The 20,798-nt window shown below is 37.2% G+C and overlaps 5 protein-coding genes across 9 annotated transcripts; 1 reads left to right on the forward strand and 4 right to left on the reverse strand.

The window, feature by feature from the left end:
- The first annotated feature begins 637 nt into the window (after positions 1–637).
- LOC112165417 (UDP-arabinose 4-epimerase 1) lies at positions 638–6,314 on the forward strand. Of its 4 annotated transcripts, none has more exons than XM_040506846.1 (11): positions 638–911; positions 1,693–1,828; positions 2,134–2,258; positions 2,817–2,930; positions 3,053–3,160; positions 3,251–3,342; positions 3,977–4,118; positions 4,223–4,317; positions 5,103–5,232; positions 5,507–5,651; positions 5,760–6,314. In XM_040506846.1, exons 2-11 carry the CDS (start codon positions 1,768–1,770, stop codon positions 5,999–6,001), a joined length of 1,254 nt encoding a protein of 417 aa, XP_040362780.1. In that variant the 5' UTR covers positions 638–911; positions 1,693–1,767; the 3' UTR covers positions 6,002–6,314. The 4 variants fall into 4 exon arrangements, with proteins under 4 accessions (XP_040362780.1, XP_024157670.1, XP_024157671.1 ...); XM_024301902.2 differs by having other exon boundaries at positions 639–883; XM_024301903.2 differs by lacking the exon at positions 638–911 and adding an exon at positions 920–1,207.
- A 667-nt stretch (positions 6,315–6,981) lies between these two features.
- LOC112168246 (coatomer subunit epsilon-1) lies at positions 6,982–9,468 on the reverse strand. Its single transcript, XM_024305366.2, has 6 exons — positions 9,083–9,468; positions 8,820–8,974; positions 8,100–8,235; positions 7,857–8,012; positions 7,466–7,545; positions 6,982–7,312 (listed from the first exon to the last, which is right to left on the reverse strand). The coding sequence occupies exons 1-6, from the start codon at positions 9,344–9,346 to the stop codon at positions 7,219–7,221; spliced, it is 885 nt and encodes a 294-aa protein (XP_024161134.1). The 5' UTR covers positions 9,347–9,468; the 3' UTR covers positions 6,982–7,218.
- Positions 9,469–10,357: 889 nt separating this feature from the next.
- LOC112164887 (CASP-like protein 1B1) lies at positions 10,358–11,880 on the reverse strand. Its single transcript, XM_024301235.2, has 3 exons — positions 11,133–11,880; positions 10,899–11,022; positions 10,358–10,772 (listed from the first exon to the last, which is right to left on the reverse strand). The coding sequence occupies exons 1-3, from the start codon at positions 11,357–11,359 to the stop codon at positions 10,554–10,556; spliced, it is 570 nt and encodes a 189-aa protein (XP_024157003.1). The 5' UTR covers positions 11,360–11,880; the 3' UTR covers positions 10,358–10,553.
- A 1,544-nt stretch (positions 11,881–13,424) lies between these two features.
- LOC112164888 (protein LSD1) lies at positions 13,425–18,631 on the reverse strand. Its single transcript, XM_024301236.2, has 8 exons — positions 18,572–18,631; positions 18,410–18,487; positions 15,963–16,076; positions 15,133–15,243; positions 14,674–14,786; positions 14,095–14,145; positions 13,919–13,990; positions 13,425–13,813 (listed from the first exon to the last, which is right to left on the reverse strand). Exons 3-8 carry the CDS (start codon positions 16,072–16,074, stop codon positions 13,772–13,774), a joined length of 501 nt encoding a protein of 166 aa, XP_024157004.1. The 5' UTR covers positions 16,075–16,076; positions 18,410–18,487; positions 18,572–18,631; the 3' UTR covers positions 13,425–13,771.
- Positions 16,236–18,635, reverse strand: LOC112164886 (protein ROOT PRIMORDIUM DEFECTIVE 1). Of its 2 annotated transcripts, none has more exons than XM_024301234.2 (3): positions 18,572–18,635; positions 18,410–18,487; positions 16,236–18,202 (listed from the first exon to the last, which is right to left on the reverse strand). In XM_024301234.2, exon 3 carries the CDS (start codon positions 18,076–18,078, stop codon positions 16,867–16,869), a length of 1,212 nt encoding a protein of 403 aa, XP_024157002.1. In that variant the 5' UTR covers positions 18,079–18,202; positions 18,410–18,487; positions 18,572–18,635; the 3' UTR covers positions 16,236–16,866. The 2 variants fall into 2 exon arrangements, with proteins under 2 accessions (XP_024157002.1, XP_024157001.1); XM_024301233.2 differs by having other exon boundaries at positions 16,236–18,183; positions 18,572–18,634.
- Between the last annotated feature and the right edge of the window lie 2,163 nt (positions 18,636–20,798).

Raw genomic sequence — 20,798 nt, forward strand, 5'->3', positions numbered from 1 at the left:
AGTTTGTAGTTAGCGGGTTTAAGGGACATTCAGGATTAGATAATTAGTCTGATTTAATTTAAATACTAACTAAGAGAGTGTGTTACTAACTTGCTAACGTAATCAAATTCTCTCTGCTATAGACAACATGTTACTTTCAAACTCATCACCATACCAACGCGTCTCAAGCCACATCTTTGAACTCAATGATGGTTGTCAAAAACAATCACTCCACTCGTTTGGGGGTACAAACAAAACATAAAAAAGGCTTCACAAAAATTATCTTGCTAAGATATTTTCAAAAAAATCTAAAATCATGAAAAAAAATTTCCAAAAGTAGTCTTAGGACATGGGTCCCACAGAGGGATGGACCAAAGAGGTGGATGTACATGGAGGTGTCCAATTGGTTGCTGCATAGGAGTCAGTCCCGCATTCCCCGCCCAACAAAGACATTCACATTCATAGCAAACAAAAAAATAAAAAAATAAATAAATGATTGGATTACAGGGAGAAAGATTCTGAGACTTTAATTTATTGCTTCATGAGTCACCAAAATTTTTTTATTGCTTCATGTTTTCCTGTTTGTTTACTAATTTTCATAATTAACTTCTAATCAAACTCTAAAAAAAATTAAAGAAAAAATTTTCAAAGTCCATTTGGTGGTCTTGTCTTTCCTTTTCTTGAAAAAAAAAAAAAAAAAAAAAAAAACTGAGAACATGAGCTTCTCCGCTGAGAAATTCGTCTATTATTAGAATCACAACCTCCTTCTCCTTCTCCTCTTCTTTCTCTCCTCCCCATTTCTCAAATCCTCAACACAAAACACAAAGCTTGACCCTCTCTCTCTCTCTCTCTTTCTCTCTATCTCTCTGTATCTCTATCTATCTCTGTTTCTCCTTTGCCTCTTGTACGTTTCTCTCTTTCCTTTTCTCTCTGTACGTTTCATTCTTTCTTGCTTTGAATTGTGGTCAACAACTAGTTTTGTTCATGCACCTCTTTAAAGTTCCAAGCTTTTTTGCTGTTCTGCTCATGATTTCGCATCTGGGTGCTTTTGGTTTTTGCTTCTGATAGCTTCTCTGCATAGGGGTCTTGGTTATTGGTGATTTTGATTTGTTGGGTTCAGGTATTTGAGTCTGTTTCTGCTTAAAGTTTTGAAATTTGGTTATAACATTGTGATCAGAAAAATGGGGTAGCGGTGGATTTTGATTTTGAGTGGGGGATCAAATTTCAGGTGGGTTTGTTTGGATCTTGGAAATTTTTAAACTTTATGGCTCTGTATTGTGTTGGGTTTGTTTTTCTTCAACTATTTCAGATTCCTGATACTGGGTTCTGCAAAATGGTCCTTTCAATTCCGTCTTTTTCTTTCTTTCGGGGGGAGACAGTTTCTGACAACCAAAATATGTGCATGTGTTCTCCGTAGATTTGGGAATGTTGGGCTCTGCTCATTGTTTTTGCTTATTTGAATACTTTGGATCTTCAAATTCTGAATCTGTCTATTCTTCTGTTCTGGTGTTTGAAGCTGTGTGGTGAAATTTGCAGGAGTTCTATGCGTGTCTTGCACTTGTGAATTGATTTCTCTTTCGAAATTTTTAACCTTTTTGTTTGTTTGTTTGTTTTCTCTAGATAGGGCCCAGTTATATGACAACTTTTGTGTTTTAATGATTTTTACCACAAATTTTGAATATCTTGCTGATTGATTTTGGGTTTTCATTGCAGGTCCTTTAACTTGTTCATTGGCATTGAGGCATAGGATCGTAGTCCTCTATTTTTAGCATAGAAGATATTCTCCAGATGCTAAATTTTGCCAGGGGCAGACGAGAGTCACGGTCCAATAGACCCCTGTCGCTTGGAGGTGAGATTTCTTTTTTGCTTAAATCTATTATCTCTTCTTTCGGGTTAATTCCATCTTGCATCGGATTTTCTGGTTGGCTTATAGGTTAAGCACTTTCATCTTCACCATTCTCAAAGAATGAATCTTGGTTTTATCGACGAGTTTTCTGAGAAAACAAGATTGAGAGGAGTTTGAGCTGAAATAAGTGAAATGTGTTTATTAGTTTGTATGGCTTTGTCATACAAAATTTATATATGCTTTTTCTTCAAATTTTGACTGCATTGGTTTCTATTAAGAATTTCTGCCTGACCCAATTTTACTTGTAGGCATGGATTACCCAGATCCCAAGAGGAAGAACAATTTTGTAGGAAAAATTATTTTGGCTGCTGCCCTTACGGCGCTATGCATTATCATGCTGAAACAATCCCCATCATTCAATCCAACTAGCACGGTAATTCCTTGATCCTTTGTATGCTAAAATAAATGATAATACTAGCCTGATTTCAGCTAAATAATCATTTTCTTAGTGCACTATCAACTCTCCCTGATTAAATAATTTTCAAAAGCTCTTTTTGCTGCCTTTTCACTTGCTCAAAGAAGAGGAGTCAAAGTACATCACCCTTTTCCAGGACAGTGATAAAAACATGATGTTAGTTAGGTCATCCTTTATCAATGAAATCATCACAACACTTATGGTCTTTCTTCTGGTTGTGATTATCAAAATTGATTCATTGCATTAGCTTATTTCATGTTTCCTATACCTGCGTAGAATTATCTTCTGTAGTTTCCTTGATGTTCAATTAGAGTGGTTCTTTTGTTTCCCCCAATTTTCCTGCTTGGATTATTGTGGATAATACAGATAAGATGTGAGAACTTGAATACAAGAATCTTGCTGCTTTTACGTTTTTCAAGAATCTGTTCTTTTTTATGTCTTTGAAACTAATTGTGAAGTTTCATGACATTTCAAAGATCTAACCTTTTGTTGTGTGAACAATGGATTTCTGTCCAGTTCTCCCGTCGTGAATCAGGAGTAACCCATGTCCTAGTAACGGGAGGTGCTGGATATATTGGTTCACATGCTGCATTACGACTTCTAAAGGATTCATACCGTGTAACTATTGTGGTAGGTTTCTTTTGGATTCTGTTGGATCTTATTTTACATATCTGGATCATCTGATTGGCAATTTTTTTGGCAGACGTGATTGGTAAGTACTCTAGATCTTTATGAATTTTGCCTTTTGACAGGATAACCTCTCACGGGGAAACCTAGGTGCAGTCAAGGTTCTCCAACAACTATTTCCTGAGCCTGGGAGGCTGCAATTTATTTATGCTGACTTGGGGGATCCAAAATCCGTATCCTTATGATGTCCTTTATAATTACTGTCAAAAATATTTATGCAAATAAAAAGGGATTGTCAATGTAGCCTTAACTGAACATTCCAGGTTAACAAAATATTTGCAGAGAATGCATTTGATGCTGTGATGCATTTTGCAGCTGTAGCATATGTTGGGGAAAGCACCCTTGATCCACTTAAGTAAGTACTGCATGTAAGCTAGATTAGAGATTCAGGACCATTTACTATTATACAAAATATGCTTGTTTTACATGTGTGATTTGCACCACCTGTGGTTGTAGAAGTCAAAGTGAGTCTTCTTTGGTCTGCAAAAGTTTCAAATGACAGAAAAGACTAAATTTCTGAAAGGCATACTCGTTTAGCTTGTATGGACTGTGATTGATTACCCCTTAGGTTGTGGAAGTCAATGGATCGTCCCTAGGTTGTCCTTTTGTTTTCAAGAAGTTTTAGATAAGAATATATGGCAGTGGAGGGGGATAGTGGATGTTGACCTAGAAGTTTAATGCAGTTGAAAAAAAAAAAAAATTTCTAGCTGCAAGATGGGCGTATAAAATTTTAAATGCTAATTTGCTTGGAATTCTTGTGGTTATGAAGAAGTGCTTGCTCTTTTGAAGGGCAACAACTTTTTTTACATGGAAATTCAATGAAAATTTAGTGTTCCTGGACAACTTTTTTCTACATTTGAATTCGTAAAGGCTATCCAGAACATCAAACTGTGTATCGTGTTAAATTGCTTACTTTATGTCTCGTCAATTATAAGCGAGCTATAAGATTACAATTGATCCTTTAATTGACATGTTTGATCTTTTCACAGGTATTACCACAATATTACATCAAATACCTTGGTAGTAGTAGAGGCAATGGCCAAACATCGTGTGAGGACATTAATATATTCTAGCACATGTGCAACATATGGAGAACCGGAAAAGATGCCTATTACTGAAGAAACTACACAGGTGTGGATCCTACACCATGGTTTTGTTTTGCTTCCAACAAAGAAACTCTTTAGTCTTTGACTTTGATGTTCCGGTTGTGAATTCACATAATTTCATAAATTCAGGTCCCAATTAATCCATATGGAAAAGCTAAGAAGATGGCAGAGGATATTATCCTGGATTTCTCTAAGAATTCAAACATGGCAGTCATGATCCTGAGGTTGGTGCTTTATTAGAAACACTAACTCACTTGTTCTGAAATATTGACATTAGAACATTGTTTAGTAATCATTTCTCATTGGTGGAACCCAACTTAATTTATTTGCAAGTGATACCTAAAGCACATGAAATTCTCTTGACTAGTGGGCTTCAATTCGTCATCTCATTAACTTCTGGTTTTGTTTTAAACACAAGTGGTGGTTAAAAGCTTGGTGCCCTGGGCTATAGCTTTGGTGGGAATGGATGCTGGGATTTTGATGGGGGATCTTGTAAAACTTTACAGCCTTTCCATTAGTTTTGAGGGTTATGGGCATATAGCTTTATTATGTGCCAAATTGGCTCTATGTGAAGCTAGTATTCTTGTATTTATTTGCTAATAAGCTAATTCTTTCATTCTTAATGCTGTTCAGAGTAGCAGTTTACCTTCAATTTTTCTTCACAGCTGAACTTTTTTCTCTCTCTCTCTCTCTGTACTCTTTGGGTTGAGGTAGTTCAGCAACTTGACTGACTTCCTTTATAATAACGACAAGTCTAACTGATAGTCCGTGACTCTCAGCAAGGTTGTTTTTTGCTAAATAGAATGTTAGTACCATCATCTGATAGGTCCTGCATACAGTCTGTCACATATATGAAGTGTTACAGTGTTTCCAGCCATTGGACATGAAAGTTAACAACCAAACGAGATGTTTGCCTCAAAACCATCTATTAAATGAAGATTTATTTATTTTTAAAAACTGATGGGTTATTTTGATTATATCATCATACTTTTCTTTTGGAATCTTTTAGATATTTCAATGTGATTGGGTCAGATCCAGAGGGCAGATTAGGTGAAGCTCCCAGACCTGAACTTCGTGAGCATGGACGCATATCAGGAGCTTGTTTTGATGCAGCTCGTGGTATTATTCCTGGGCTAAAGGTATGGCTTTTATAATCAACTATAATAACGTAGCTCACCAAATCTACTGTATGGCCAAAACAAGTTATTATGTGAAAAAGAAGAAAAAAATCATACAAGTTATTACTTGTCACCAGCCAGAGAGGGTAAACAAAACAGAGTTTTGGTTTTGCACATAAATAAAATTACACCATTATGGTCTTTCCCAGTGATGTGCTGTGCTGTGCTGTTTGGGGAAGTTTTTCCCAGTGATCTTCAAAGTGGTTGGAATTATAATGCTTAAAGTGCTTTGCAGGTTAGAGGAACAGACTATAAAACAGCTGATGGCACGTGCATAAGGGACTACATTGATGTCACTGATCTGGTTGATGCCCATGTGAAAGCTCTTGAGCACGCAAGACCTGGTAAAGTGGGAATCTACAACGTCGGCACTGGAAAAGGTAAAGTTAATATAATCTATATGTTTTATTGCAATTTGAAGTCCAAGGGATTTTCTGGTCAGGCTTTCAAATGTTGTCTTAAGCTTGTATGTGGGTGTCTATTACCAGGTAGTTCTGTAAAGGAGTTTGTGGAGGCATGTAAGAAGGCAACTGGGGTGAACATCAAAGTTGATTTCCTTCCCCGCCGGCCTGGGGACTATGCTGAAGTGTACAGTGACCCATCTAAGATCTTGCGTGAACTGAACTGGACAGCACAACACACCAATCTTCAAGAGAGTTTGCAGGTTGCGTGGAGATGGCAAAAGTCGCACCGTGATGGATACGGAACCCCTATGGTAGTGTCTTCTTGAATGATACCCCTCTGATGTCTTCTTTAATTGGGTCGCAGCTGTTGCAAACACTGCCGAGATTGGCGCTGTATCCCTTTGCAGTGCTGCTGACTTGAGCCACACGTCCTTAGCTCGATAGGAGAAGGGGTTTCCGAATTCCCATTGAAGAAAAAGATTAGGGGGTTAATTTTTTTGTCATTATATTATATTATTCTTTAGTAGTAGTAGAGAGCAGCCTATACCGTGGCCGGAAAAAGGAGCAGCCTATGTGTTACATGTATTTGAATGATGATATCAATAAATGATGCCCAGGAGCGGTATACCTTTTATGGAATCTTCGTGTCTATTTTCTACCTTGGTATCGTTGTGCCCATCCATCATTGTTTTGGCCCTTGGAACTAAAAAGTGAAACAAAGCTCTAACAAAGCCTTTGGAAAACCTTTGAAGGCTGCCACTCAGTTTATTGTTCGGTAAGACCCGTTGCCGAAATACCATAAAACTTACAGTATATATTCAATGCACGGTGAAAACAGTTGTAAAACATACAGTGAAAGGTTTCTTTACTGTGGAAGGTTGGTCTTTTTAACTCTTTTGAGGAGTCGTAAAACCCAAGTGAAAATGGTCTACATAATTAGGCGGATTAGCATGATGTGCATAGAGCTAATCTGAACGATCAACACACGGGTATTGCAGACGTTCTCCCCCAAATTCCTTGAGGCTTTGTGAACCTAAGATTCACTTCATAGATAGGGTAACAATGAAAGGATGAAACCTTGTAAAATTTCCAAACAACGAGGCTTGTGAGTTTTGAATTGGGGAAAAACTAGTGAAATCCAAGTTAAACACTGCAGACTACAAGACACAAGATTTAGGCAAATAGCTCCTGGTACACCCCTCTAAGAATTTATCATTCAAAATTCAAAGACAGAAAGCAGGTGCCATTAGTTACACGTACTCAAAATTTCAAAACCAGGTGCAATTAGTCAAAAAGAAAGCAAGACTGACGCCCAAAATTCATAATTCAAATTCCTGACAACATTTAATACATGAAGTACCATATCCAACAATGAGATTGGGAACCAATAGTATAAAACTTTGAACAGTGTCACCAAATACACATTTTCAATTAAATTTTATATATTCTTAGCATACAAAATCAAAAGAAGAGCCGTCACAAAAAGTGTGAGGAGTATACAATAGCATTAATTAGCTCCTGTGTGAAATCCATCTCTGAGATTTCAAGCAACTGACTGAACAGCTCTGTCAAAGCTCTCTTCTGCAGCTGAGGCACGTTTGACGAGGACGTGGTCTGGATGTGCAAGTCTTAATTGGCTGAAAAGCAGTGACAGTGGAATCATTAACCATTATGTTACACAGTAGCTAACACCTGAATTATAATACCCCAAGTGAAGATATTCCCCATAAATATGATTCCAATGACACTATTATGGCTACCAAGTCCTCTTGTTCACCAACAAACTTTACCTGAGAAAACGAGAAGGTGGTTTTCCAAGGTGAAGACAGCATACGACAAGGTTGGCTAGAGTTTCTGGATCCTTTGCATCCTGTGAGAAACACAAAATGACTCCACATTACTCTAATTATAAAAAACAAGTGCATATTCAGTGCCATTTTCTAGATGAAAATCAGGATGTCCATATATTTGGAGCATTACTAAATGAACAACAATATTTGAACTTACAAATCAATATACTACTAATACTAGTCTGTATCTATCCACTCATAGAGTTCAGCTATAAGGCTGTAATCATGTACTTTTGTATAGCGCACATTATATTACATATGTTCAGACTCACTACTAACTGTAGACATTTCAAAATCTCTAAATAAGCTACAACTAATTAATCAGACTTGCCTTGTTCAGTGCTTCAAGAAGCAGTGTTTCAGCTTCATCAAAGTTTCCCATGTGTATGCAGCAAACAGCCTTTCCGTTCAAAATCAAGCTTGTGACCTGAGACTTTTCAGAGAAATCTTGGAAGATAAGATATGCCTCCTGTATCTTAGAACCACCCTGAATACAATGAAAGTGTAATTAGAAACATGGACTATAACTTCTCTATAAGGGAACTATAAAGGGAAAACAAAATTCATGAATTACCACTGCCAGATTTTGCCATGCTGTTGCAAGTTGAGTTAGGGTGTGGTCCTCATCAATCTTTTGCATTTCCTTCAGCCGTCTTTCAGCATAATCAGACCTATGCATTTTGAGGAATATTTGGACATTCAGTGCATCCCTGAAAAAGAATAAGCAGCATGCATCAGACTTGAGAATATAACAAGACCATCAGCATTTGATAATTCTGCTTGCTGTTCCAACACTTATATCATGTGACTATGCGGTAATGTATGAACTGGGCAAGGCATACCTTATAACTAGCATCATTAAAGACAAAGCTATCAGATGGCAAGAGGTACACATTTTATTGCAGTTCACATTTTTTAGACCTTAAATTTTGTTTCGAATGTGAGTTTCGTGCCACTTGTAAGGGGGGTTTTTAAATGTCCTTGTACACGAAGTTGATTGCTTGTTCTAATAGGACTAGCTCAAGAAAACTAAAACAATACGGAAATCCGAAACATAATCCAGCTAGAGAAAATAAAACTTCGAAGCACTTCAGGTGCATCCCTTATCAAAGATAATGGCAATGTAAAAAGCACTGTAATTTGCAAGGACTAGTCTGATAAATCTGATTACGATCCCCAGGTAGGCATACTTCAACATGTTAAATCCGAAAGCAAATCTAAAGAGTAAACTTCTTCTTCAGTGAAATCAGAATAGCCCCTAGTAAAAGGTTAAAGTTAAAAAGAGTAGACGTACAGTTCCAAATTGCCTCCAGAAGCATGGGTGTACTTGAGAGCTTCATTGTAGTCCTGCTCATGCATAAATACAGTCCCGGCGATCATCCTCAGAGTCGCGTTGTTCCCGATGGCCGGATCCGCCAGCAACTCCTTTAGATTCGAGATCGCCGATTCCTACACAATTTCAATTCAAATGGTCACCAATTCCAACCAAATGCGACAATTCAAAACCCTAGATCTACGACAACGAGCATTGCGGAGTCGTCGAGAACGAGGACGGACCTTGTAATCGGGGCCGGAGAGGTAGAGGGCGAGGAGCTTGACGGCCTGGAGAGGCGTGGCGGCGGAGGAGTCGATCTCGTTGATGACGAGCTGGTAGCTACCGAGGGCTATGTAGGATCGGAAAACGAGGCAGTCGCGCTCGACGGCTTCGTCCGGCGAGAGGTTGGGGATGTCGCTGGTGTTAATGGCGGCCTGGTAGGCCCCCAAGTAGAAGCTGTTGCGGAGGTTGAAGAGGTGGTCCGGTCCTGCTGCTAGTGCTGCCATGGCGGTTGCCCTTTGCTTCGTTTGGGTTTCGATTTTCGAGTTTTGGAGTTGCAGATCTGAGAAGAGAGAGGGAGAGAAATTATGAAGAAGAAAGGCTTTTTTACTATTGAGAGAGTTTTATTTCTTTTTGAAGCAACACCAAAACTTATAAATGTTAACTTGGCCCAACCCAAGAAGACTTCCCTGTCTAACCCAAACACATATTTTTTTTCTTTTTCTTTTATCAGACAATTCTTCTACGGTTTCATTCTGATTCGCTTGGTGACGATAACTTTTATTTTACACTTTTGTAATTAGAATGATCGTGTTTTATCTTCATATTTTTTAAAAAAAATTGGAGGTCATTTGGTCATCTAATATGTAACAAATAAATAAACAATTCGATGGTACCAAGTGTTGTCAAAAATATTTATTTTGATACAATTGGGTTGACCATAAGTTAAGTGTTGCCTCAATTTGATTCATATATTACAAAGATGATCTTCAATTGGTTAATCAAACATCGTTCAAAGGGCCACGACCGGTTAACATGTTACTATGTTAGTCTGAATCATGACCAGCAGTAAGATCAAGTGAAGTTGAAGAAAGCCTCTGGTCGATGATATTGAGAAAAGTCATGATTAGTTGAGGAGTTAAGCTTGTCAATCTATTCAATTTATGTTGTTTTTATTATTCGTCAATTTCAATATAATTTCCTCTTTCTTTTGTGATGGTGTTCGTACATTTCAAACCCTCAATTTATTTAAGAATGTGTTGACGATTATTAATAAAATCGGTAGATTTTCTCTCTAATATCACATTTTCGTGTTGTCCATAAGAAATAGGGTTGAGAATCAACAAGACGTAGGGGTCAACCAACCCTTTAAATACATCAAAAAAGCCCTACTCCCAAGTCCCAACCCTTTAATGGTTTCCTCTAATTCCTTTCAAAAGATTTCTTTTGTCATGGACTAATATAGCACTGAGATCAATACAAGTATTGAGACGATTTTCATTGTTCTGAAGACAAAATAGATAAGCGATTGCATGTAAATTTTTCACCAGTTACACAAGTTCATGTCATGCCTTGACCGCAACATGTAATAAAGCATCTTATGTGATTGTGGGTCTCTGGACAGCACTCCAGAAACAGTAACCACACAAATGAAGCATTAACACACAAATCAAACAAAGTATACATGAAAAGGGACTATTGCATATGAGTGCTCTATTTCGCCTTGAGTAGCTTGATGATGGACAACACTGTGATAACCACCAAGAGAAGGAGCCCAATATAAGAAGCAATTAGAGCGCCACCACCATGGTCGCAGAACTTGTCAAACTTGTCACAGATTTTGTTCCACCTTGCATGCGAATTACCTTTCTTCGCTAGATGTGCCATGAAGGTAGCTGCACCATCGCCAGAAGATAGGAGGGCCACAGTCATCTGCATAAACAATTAAATGACACAATATTTAGTCGACATGATCATAATGTCAATTTGCCAACTATCTGACATGTAATGTTGGCACACAGTGAAAAGCTCGAAAAATAAACAAAAATGCTGATCTACCATGTCTAAAATGGCCATCATCACAAGGCGAAGACCCTTGTCTTTGAACTTGCCTCCGCAAAGTTGCACTATTATCATCAACAAGTTGTGAAGGCTGGCCATTGCATTAGCTACAACAAAGAACCTGCATGATCATCATTCACGAAAATCAGCACTCGAATTCTTTTTCATAACGATTTTCATCGTTCATGAGAGGAGAAAGAAGATGACAATAGTGAGGATATTAGTGCTTACACATTTGCTGGGGTGTGTTGAAACTTGGCTGTGAGAGTGGCTTTAATTGGAGTAGTCCCAATAGTGGCAACAACCAAGGTTTTGGTTTCTTTATTAAGTGCCATCACAAGAGTTGCAGCAAGTGTGGCTAAGAATGCAACCAGTCTCAGCAAGAGAATGGTACAATCATTTGGTTTTCTCACCGCCACGAAACTAGACCCTGGTTTCTCTCCATTTTCTAGCGCCATTGATAGAATAGAATGAGATCAGATGGAAGTGAATGCTTTGTTTTAGAGGTAGAGGGGCATATATAGTAACGTAGACTCTTAGAGGAAGGGAGGGAAATGGATCAAAAGAAGTCATCAGTTGTTGAGTCTAATAGTGTGAAGCACATATCTACTTGTTCAAGTAGTCTCAACTATCCCCCAACTTTTGGTGCATAGGTTGGTAGAGGTGGTTTGGAAGACTTCGTTTTAACTCCATGCCTTTATGGTAACATTTGGTTGTCTTAAGCAAATGCTTATGGTCCAAAATGCAACAACGCGACAAACCTTATTTTATATTGCTTTTTACGGAAACACATCAGCACTTTTGACAATCTCCACTGCGAACTTCTATCTACTTGAATTAGTTCATGAGTGCAAAATTTGTTCTTTGAAGTCCACAACATTTTCAACTCTACTCCAAAGAGTAAAAGGAAAGCGGAAGCATGATGCTATTAGTCTGGTAATCCAAACTGAGCAATTTTTTTTAGTTCTTATACATTCCCTATTTAGAATGCCAAAACTTGAAAGCTAAGAAGTGTGCATCGTTTTCTAGGAACCCCCGAAAAGCTTGCAGTGGATGGTTACATGACAAATGAACAAATACCCCAAATACAGAGACAAAGTTGGTAGCCTTGAATAGAGACAGTTTTTCAAGCACGTAAAAATTAATCAAACTTTTACGAATGCAAGATTACAGGGTTCCATCAAAGCTCTAGTACAAAATTAAATACCAACTTTTACCAGAATAAAGCTTGGTACAAGAAATGAATTGAAAGTGATATTTATTTGTAAGAAAAACTGAAACAAAGGCCTAGGAAGCCGTTGAAGGCCTCTCTTGGTTCCCAGGACACAAACTGGAGCCATTACTTTGTCATATAACTCCCTTGAATTGCTCCCTTGACAATTCAAGGTAATAGTAAAGTACTGAATCATATACCGGATTCAAATTCTGTGACGAAAAATGGCCTTGTTGAATTGAAAATATCACTCATTTTACCACCATAAGGATCTCACTGCATTCACACATTCATTATGTCCAACATCTTTTTCCTTTAGAAACCGGTTCTCTTACATAGTCAACATGTCAATGGTAACACAAATATGGAATTTGAGCGAGAGACAGATACAGAGAGAACGAGAATTAGTATGAGAAGAAATGATTGTGAACTGTCATCTGGAGACAAAATGTTCCTACTTCAAACTTCAGTGCTGAAGCAAAGCGACATTGTATGATATGCATGTCTATAGAACTTCATTTATAGGCAATGTCACTACGAAGATATAAAGATAGAGAGGGCATACCTTGATACGGAGGTGATTATATCACTTTGCCAAGAAAGCAGAATACTTGAAAATACAGGGCAGAGAATTAATCAAAATGAAAACAAGCAGAGAAGGAGAACAACACACTATATTTACAGCTAGCATCGACACACTTGGTCTCAGATTCACATGGGTCTTTTTCCAAGTCCAACTAGATTAATATAACCAAAACTTGCTCATATTCAACTACAGTTGGTCTCAGATTCTCATGCGGTATACCGTGTTTTAGTGCAATGTTTTTATGTTTCTGGACTATAGCTGGTAAGTTGGACATTGTCGCGTGACCTGGCTTTAACACAAATACCAGATTTCAGAATTTACTGAGAAGTTAATAAAGACCCTTCACAAACTGCCATTTCATAAACTGGTTTTTGCCTTCCTAATCTTTATTGGAGTGACTATAACTGCAGAAATGGTTGCACAAAGTTTCGATCAGGACCCTCTTTTACTTGTTCCTATTTGGTCTCTAAAGTAATAGTTTAGTGACAGGTTGTAGGTAGAGAAGGCGTGCTTGTTACAAAGCCAAGTCAATGGGGGTTCACGGAGAACTTCTTGTTCTGACCGGTGAACACCACACTAACCCATTTCACACCTAAATGAGACCACAAGACTTTGCTGTCAAGACCCACAATACTTTTGCGAATGCAGGACTAGCAAGCTTGAGATGCAAATCAAGCTCTAAATAGAATAGACGAGCACCATCATCTCAGAAGAGAAGCATCAGTTCATATCAAACAAAAGAAATTGTTTAAATACAGAGTAAATGTTTGACAATTAGATCCGGAAGCATATATACTTTATCTGCCGTCACTCAACTACAACACATGGTGATATAGCAATCACAAGAATGATATGAATATCCTCTCCACTTAAGGTGTTTTTAGTGCATCATACATTATCTGACACCTCACGTGGACATAGTTTCTCGCACAAAGGTTGTAAATTATGAACATATCCAACAAAATATATAACCAATTTTGATGTCTATCTTCCAGGTAATGTGTGATAAGGATTTGATCTGCTTCATTCAAAATAGAAGTAGCTGCGGTAGATTTCCAGAATCCGAGTGCACTATTTTTTCCCTGTTGTGACACCAACAACGACGTTGCTCACCTGTGAGATTAAGAATATTATGATCAGCTGATCTTTGTTTGCTCGATAAGGCAACCGGAATGTAAAGAGAAAAACAGATGAAGATGCATAATTGAACAGACATACCAATTTTCCACTCTCATCAACAGACATAGGGTTCTCAACGACAACAGTCTGGCTCTGAGAATGTGGCATTGACTGGGAGAAATACAGGAAACACAAATTCAATGATAAGTATCACAAGTTACTACCACAAACATGCTCTCATCTGGAATATTGATGGTATACTGTTAATAACTTACTGCTGAAGTAGAGGGTCTGTGAACTGGAATTGGAACCCTCGCATTGCCCATCTGCAAAAGTACACAAAAATGCACCTAAGATACATGCCGAGACACATAGAGAGAGAGAGAGACTGACTGACTTGCAGTATGATAGACAGGTGAAAGATATACAACAGTCGACATATGTGCCCATTCAAGTATCCTCCTATTAATAGTCCAATTGATTTGTTAACACAAACTTTAGAGTTGCTTTGACACAATTATCGGAAATCAAACATATATGGCCACAGCCGCATTTGCATGTTTTGGAAACTACTCATACATGTGAACCCAAAAATACGTTATAAGATGTAGAATGCCAACCTCATTAAGCACACAAAATCCACATGGAAGAGATAAGATGGGTAAGAAAAAGTAGCAAGTTTTAACTTTTTTTTCTCTTTTAATACAATACCAAAGTAGAAGATAATAGAAGCTAAGTCACAGTTTGAACCACATATGAATGGAATTAACACATGATTCAAAAAAAATTAACTAATTAGTAATAGAGTATGAGAAAATGATATGCCAAAGGTTCAAAGAATTATCCAAACTTACACCAACATTGGTAACAAACTGACAGACTGCGCATTTAACTGAAGGAGCCCCATATGGATACATAAGCGTTGTCCGGCAGTTCCCACAGTTGATGTGGGCAAACTGATTGCCTGCTGTATTTCACAAAAATAAAACCCACATTAGAAGTTAAGTCAATAATAAGCAAGCTGAGGTAGTGAAACAGTTTTCTAAGTATGCAACATAGAACAAAATTAAGCTTATTTTGCAATTGTGAAACTAATTTAAAAAAACAAGGAAGAACAGATCAAGACCAATCAATTTTTAAATTTTTATTGAATATCAGCCAAGACAATCCCAAGAAATAGGTATTCAAAAGAACAGAAGTCTCAAGCCTGTTATTGTCAGAAACTATTGCGGTGAAACAGTAAGGCTGCATGTTCACCTTCCACCATGTTGCATACAAGAACAAGGAAATACAAAAAAGAGCTTATATAATACCTGGAGCAAGATTGACTGTATGACAGCAGGAGCATCTCACACTTGTTGCCCCGCGTGTATGCATTAACAATGTCCTGCAGCCCCCACAAATAAGTTGAGCCATTTCCGTACCTGCAAGGTTGGTCGCATCATCAAACCGGATGACTCTATGAAATGCTTCTAAAGTTAGATAAGAGTTTATTATTGTCTGGTCCAATATTGATATTACACAGTATATAAAGCCTCTCCTCAAAGAATCATATTGACTGACAATCCACACAATGTCAATAACTGAGATTGGGGACAATCCAGTAAGCGGTTGTTCACGGAATCCAGTAAACAGGTGTTACACAGGTTAGATGCAGACCAAGGGATGAATATAAGAAAAAAGTCATTTAAAGAGAATAAAAATCACAGCAACTCAACAAGATTGCTCTCAGGATGTTCCACATTCTGAGGAACTGCTACAAGGTAATCTCACTCTCCTCTTACCCTTTTAAAATTTTATTTCAACCATGCATCTTAGACCTAACTGATAAATTTTCTTTTGATTTCTGCTACATGGTTTCCACACAATTCCTACCATCAATTTTTTTTGATTTGACATGGATAACACTAACAAGCCAATCTAATTAAACTATGAAGCCAAAGGACATGCATCAACACTCCAACAAACCAAATTACTGTTTATCCTCCATTTAAGTTTACCTTGAATAACAAAACCTTATACTATACTTCATACCAAGCAGAAGCCAATTCATTTTAGCTACCAAATATATCATGAAAGGAGAGCACTTACTAACTCAGCAACAATTAAAAGAAAGGATAAGAGAAAAGAAATAGCGTATTACCAGGAGGAGGGACTGGGGTAACTGTATTGCATAATGCACAACAAACATTTGAAGCTCCTCTAGGATATAGAAGAATGCTCCTACAACCACTACACACAAGCTGGCTCTGCATAGCTGCAACATTGAAACACACAAAGAATGAGGCTTGCACAACAAACAAAAAATGATTGGCAGTTATTACGTTGATTGAGTTCATTTGTTTTTTCTACTTTGTCAATATGCTAAGCATCAAGGTACATCGACTCCATTACACATTTTAAAGAAACTGAAAGCTTTTTTTTTTTTTTTTTTTGGAAAAGAACCTGAATACTTGGAAAAAATTATTCCCATATAGAATTATGAATTTATAAACAGGTTAAAGAAGCCTGAAAGCAACTTCATAAAAGGGCTGAAGAACCTGCCTATTGAAAAACATCTTAACTATAGAAATAATCCAAGACTCTTGCAGTCTGCTACCTATTATTTGTGTGTATGGTAAGCTGATCATAACTTTTTCACTTTTTCATAACTAAAGCTGAAACTTAATCAAGGGTGCAACTGTGCTACTGACTAAACAAGGAGTATACAAGACAAACCCCAAAAATCAAAGCCAAGATTCAGTTAACAAGTAGCTCTTCCTTGTAAAGGAAAAAAAAAAAAAAGAACACAACTTGTACCAATCACTCCAGAAGAGCACAAACCAAAATGGACAACACAAGGTATGAACCTTTTGTATCAGCACAAGTCCTAGCATTTCCTTCAATCTAGCATCATAATATAACTAAATCACATCAATGTTGCAGTCTAGTACAAGCAAAAGATTGACATCCAAGGTCCCACTATAAGAAGATCAAAACCAAAACAGCTCTGGCTACTGAAATCTTTAAGTTGATTAGGTTTGCAAAAAGGAAAGAAACTCTAGTAACTAATCAGAGTCAGAGGTTTCTCCATTGTACTGCTCCAGAAACTCAGCCTCCTTGCTATTAGCAATACTCCTCATCTTTGTGTCACCAGTTAACATATCATGACGTCCCAAAACAACAAGATCCAGTAGCTTTCTCCTTGCATTATAAACCGGATTTGGGTGAATCAAACACCCTCTCTCATAAGCTTCTCTCAGAAAAACAGTGTGTCTCTTTCCCTTGGTAGACAAATAAAACATCCCAGGGTGATCCAGGAACAAATCCCTTATATTCAAATCAAACCCAAACCATTTTCTGAAATGACTGATTTTCTCCACTTCAACCATCCTCTCAACTGTCAGATTCAAGAACTCATGAACTATTGCAACTGCTCGTTTCTCCCCAACTATCATTCCAGCTTTAGACAACCTCTTCTCTGTGACCTCATCATATGGCCCGATGTATGGCAACTTCTGCCATTCTTTAACCTTGGCTCTGAAATTCTTTCTTAACCTCATCCCTGGAGGATATCCATGCTTAAAACTAAACTGAAGTTCAGCCCTACCAACACTGCAACCCTCTTTGCAATATTCCTCTACCCTCCAATTCTCAACAGCTGCAACAAACTTGTCAGAAATTGCACCAACCAGTTTCAAGTTATGAGTGTTGGGTTCATGAGCATCGCAAAGTTGAAAAAGCTGGGAGTTTTTAGATATTACAGACTCCTCAAAATCATCAGGAAGCCCAAGTTCCCTGCAAACTTTAAAAATGGCGCGCAGTGGCAACATCTTGGAAGTCGACATGGACAGAAGCCGAACCAATCGATCAACAACAAGTGGCAATGAGGCATTAATAGCCTCTGCTTCTTCTTCTGAAATTCGAAAAGCAGTATCAGTTAATGTGCATCGTGTCTGTCCCTTTATTGGGTCATGGTATATGTGGAAGATATGAGGGTATTTGCGGAGGAAGGCGACTGCACCACGGTTGAGATGGAGTTTTTGGGAGAGCCTGGAGAGAAAATCAACAGAAACTGCAGGGTCACTTGGGTTTGCCAGGATGAGATCTTGCACTGCAACGACTTTGACAAGGTTCTTGTACTTATCCATTAGTTTCTCAAACGTGGGATCTCTGGCTCTTGATGCTACATACTGTGATGAGGTTGTTTTCAACCGAACACCCAATAACCGATAGTGGGGCTGCTGCTTCATTATCAATCTCATAACTTGGGTACCCATCTAAACTCAAAAGAGTTATATATCTACGTTTCAGAGACAATCTAACTCCTATAATTTACCCTTTAAACTGAATCAGAAGCTTGTCAACCTCTTCATCGAAACAAACTGCAGAAAAAGTCCCATTCTATATAAAAAGATCAAAACCTAAATAAGTCCAGACAGGCAAAAAGCTCAAAACCTAATGCCTCTAGGCCCAGAGAAACACGCAGAACAACCACAACCATAAGAACAGATATGAATGATTTGATCACACAAACATAGCAAATCCCTAAAAACCCAATTACCAGACACCAATTACAATACCAAGAAGCTTAATCAAACAACGAATTACCTGATTCCCACACAAAAAGTTTTAATCTTTACGATCCCTCTCCCAAATTGAAGCTGTAATCCACGCAGAATCGAACCTCTGCAACACAACAAAGGCTTCAATTAGACCAAGTCCACAAAATAGGAACCATGAATCCAACAATAGAATCAAATAAACGAATACCTGAGCAAAGAAAACGAATATCTGGGCGTAAAGGTGAGACCTTTAGGACCCAAATGTTCAATTTGGGAGGTGGTTTGGAATTGGGTAAGATCGAAAACGCGGAATTAGGTCAAGGGAAGAAATGGGTCTTGTTTCAATTAACGTGAAATGGAAGGAATTGACGAGGAAGAAGGGGTTGAAATTCGTTTCTTTGTGGGTTGTGTTGTACTTGGGAATAACGAGAGAGAGAGAGAGAGAGAGATGAGATAATTTTCAACGGACAAAACCTTCCTTTCGTTGGTGTACTTGTCGTAAACTAGACAGCTCGATTAGGCTATAGACCAGACTAGGAACTAGGAAACCCAATCCACAAGAGACCAGTCTGTCTCTGGCTAAGGCGAATAATACCATACCAAGGGGATTTTTATATTTGTTTGGTCATGTCCTATAAATAGCAGACATTTTTTTTTTTTTTTAATGTCTCTATGTTTTTATATTTTATTATGTAACTGAAAATAATATAACAACTATTCATGGTGAATTGAACTCGGGAAAGACCAAATGATGTTTAAGTATGTCTTTAAATTACCCTTTTCCAATTTTATTCCTTCTGTTTTTTTTTGCTACGATCATGTTACTCACCTATTGCAAAATACCTATTCGATGGTAATTCACGAACTATAGGAGTTACAAACTATTGAAGCACTTTTGTATGATTATGAAATAGATTCTTTGTTAGGATTAATTGATGAGTTATGTAGGTTTTTGTTGAAAGTTTCATTTGCGAAAAAATACTTTTATTTTGCGCATGCAAAAGTAATTATGTGTTAATAGATAACATGGATAATATATACAATCCATTAGTTTATAACTTCATACCAGCTTAGTGTAAATTAATATGAGACATCTTCTACGTGATAAATTGTTCAACATACAAATAAAATGACAATGAGTTAGCAATCATAACATATATAAATCCCGTCATCGAAGAAAATGGAGTTACATATTTGTTAAGAGATGAGCAGTTGGACTTTATGCATAGGCATATTCATATTTCTAATTGAAGTAATTCTATATGAGAGATTGGAATAAACTGTTAGATTGCATATTAATGACTGTATGTGGCAAGATAATTTAGGTTAATTCAACTTAAGTTTAAATGATCATACAAAATTACAAACTTTATTATTGACTTGGTCGGAATCACGACACATCATATTGACACGCTTAGTCAAATGTAGCACAACAACGCTCCAATGCCTTTTTCATAATAATATGTTTGTGGCACTTGAAAAATGCAATGACCGTTATGGAATTGAGTTAGAGTTTTAGATAAATTGAAGTTTTTAAATAGAACTTATATTATCTTAGTAGTACTTCTTTTAGTTACGGTAATACATGTGCATTATTGATATGTAATCACATAATTACGTAACTATGTGATTATATTGAGTTAAATTTTGTTTAATATATCATAATTGGTTTGACTTGTTGAGACTTTCTCATATGTTCCTCTCGTTGTACAATCATCCTTCTATTATTAAAAATATTCGAGCATAGAGTTGAGCCTTCCACTTCAAAAAAAAAAAAAAAAAAAATAAATAAATAAATTCTCGCCAAGTGAAACAAGCCCATATTATAATTGAAAGTTTTCCGATGAGATTTTTCTGTATGCTTGTGGATTCCCCCAATTAAAAAAAGTTGGATAAATTTTAATCCCCACATTTCATTGCATATTTAAAATTTAATACGACAAGCAGGATCTCTTCAAGTTTAATTAAGGCACTACATGTTTCTTCTGATCCTTATGTAATTATTTCAGGCTTACACGGAACATTAGATTTTTTTATTTTTTATTTACAAAACATCACATTAGAAATTTGAAGCATGCAAAAATGTCATTCCATTTCTGTTAGAATTAGTATGAGGTGAGCATGCTGTACGTGTGTGATATGCATGGACTAGTTCAATTTCAGCAATTTAAAAATTAAAGACGGGCTAATGGTGTTTGCTTGAAGCGTTGTATTGTTTCTGAAATCAGATCTCTACAATCTGATCGAGTTCGACTAGTGGTGAAATATTTCTCTAAATTGTACCTCTGCAATTTGAGTACGGTTGCAAAATCAAATCTAGATTAGTACGTCGAATATGGGCAATACGAGTTACAAGGTCGTATGTTCATAATGCCTTTGTGAAAATTAGTATGGATCATGCTCAGCATGAATAATTGTTAACATACAGATGAAAT

This window comes from Rosa chinensis, chromosome 5, assembly GCF_002994745.2.
Source record: "Rosa chinensis cultivar Old Blush chromosome 5, RchiOBHm-V2, whole genome shotgun sequence".
NCBI lineage: Eukaryota > Viridiplantae > Streptophyta > Magnoliopsida > Rosales > Rosaceae > Rosa > Rosa chinensis.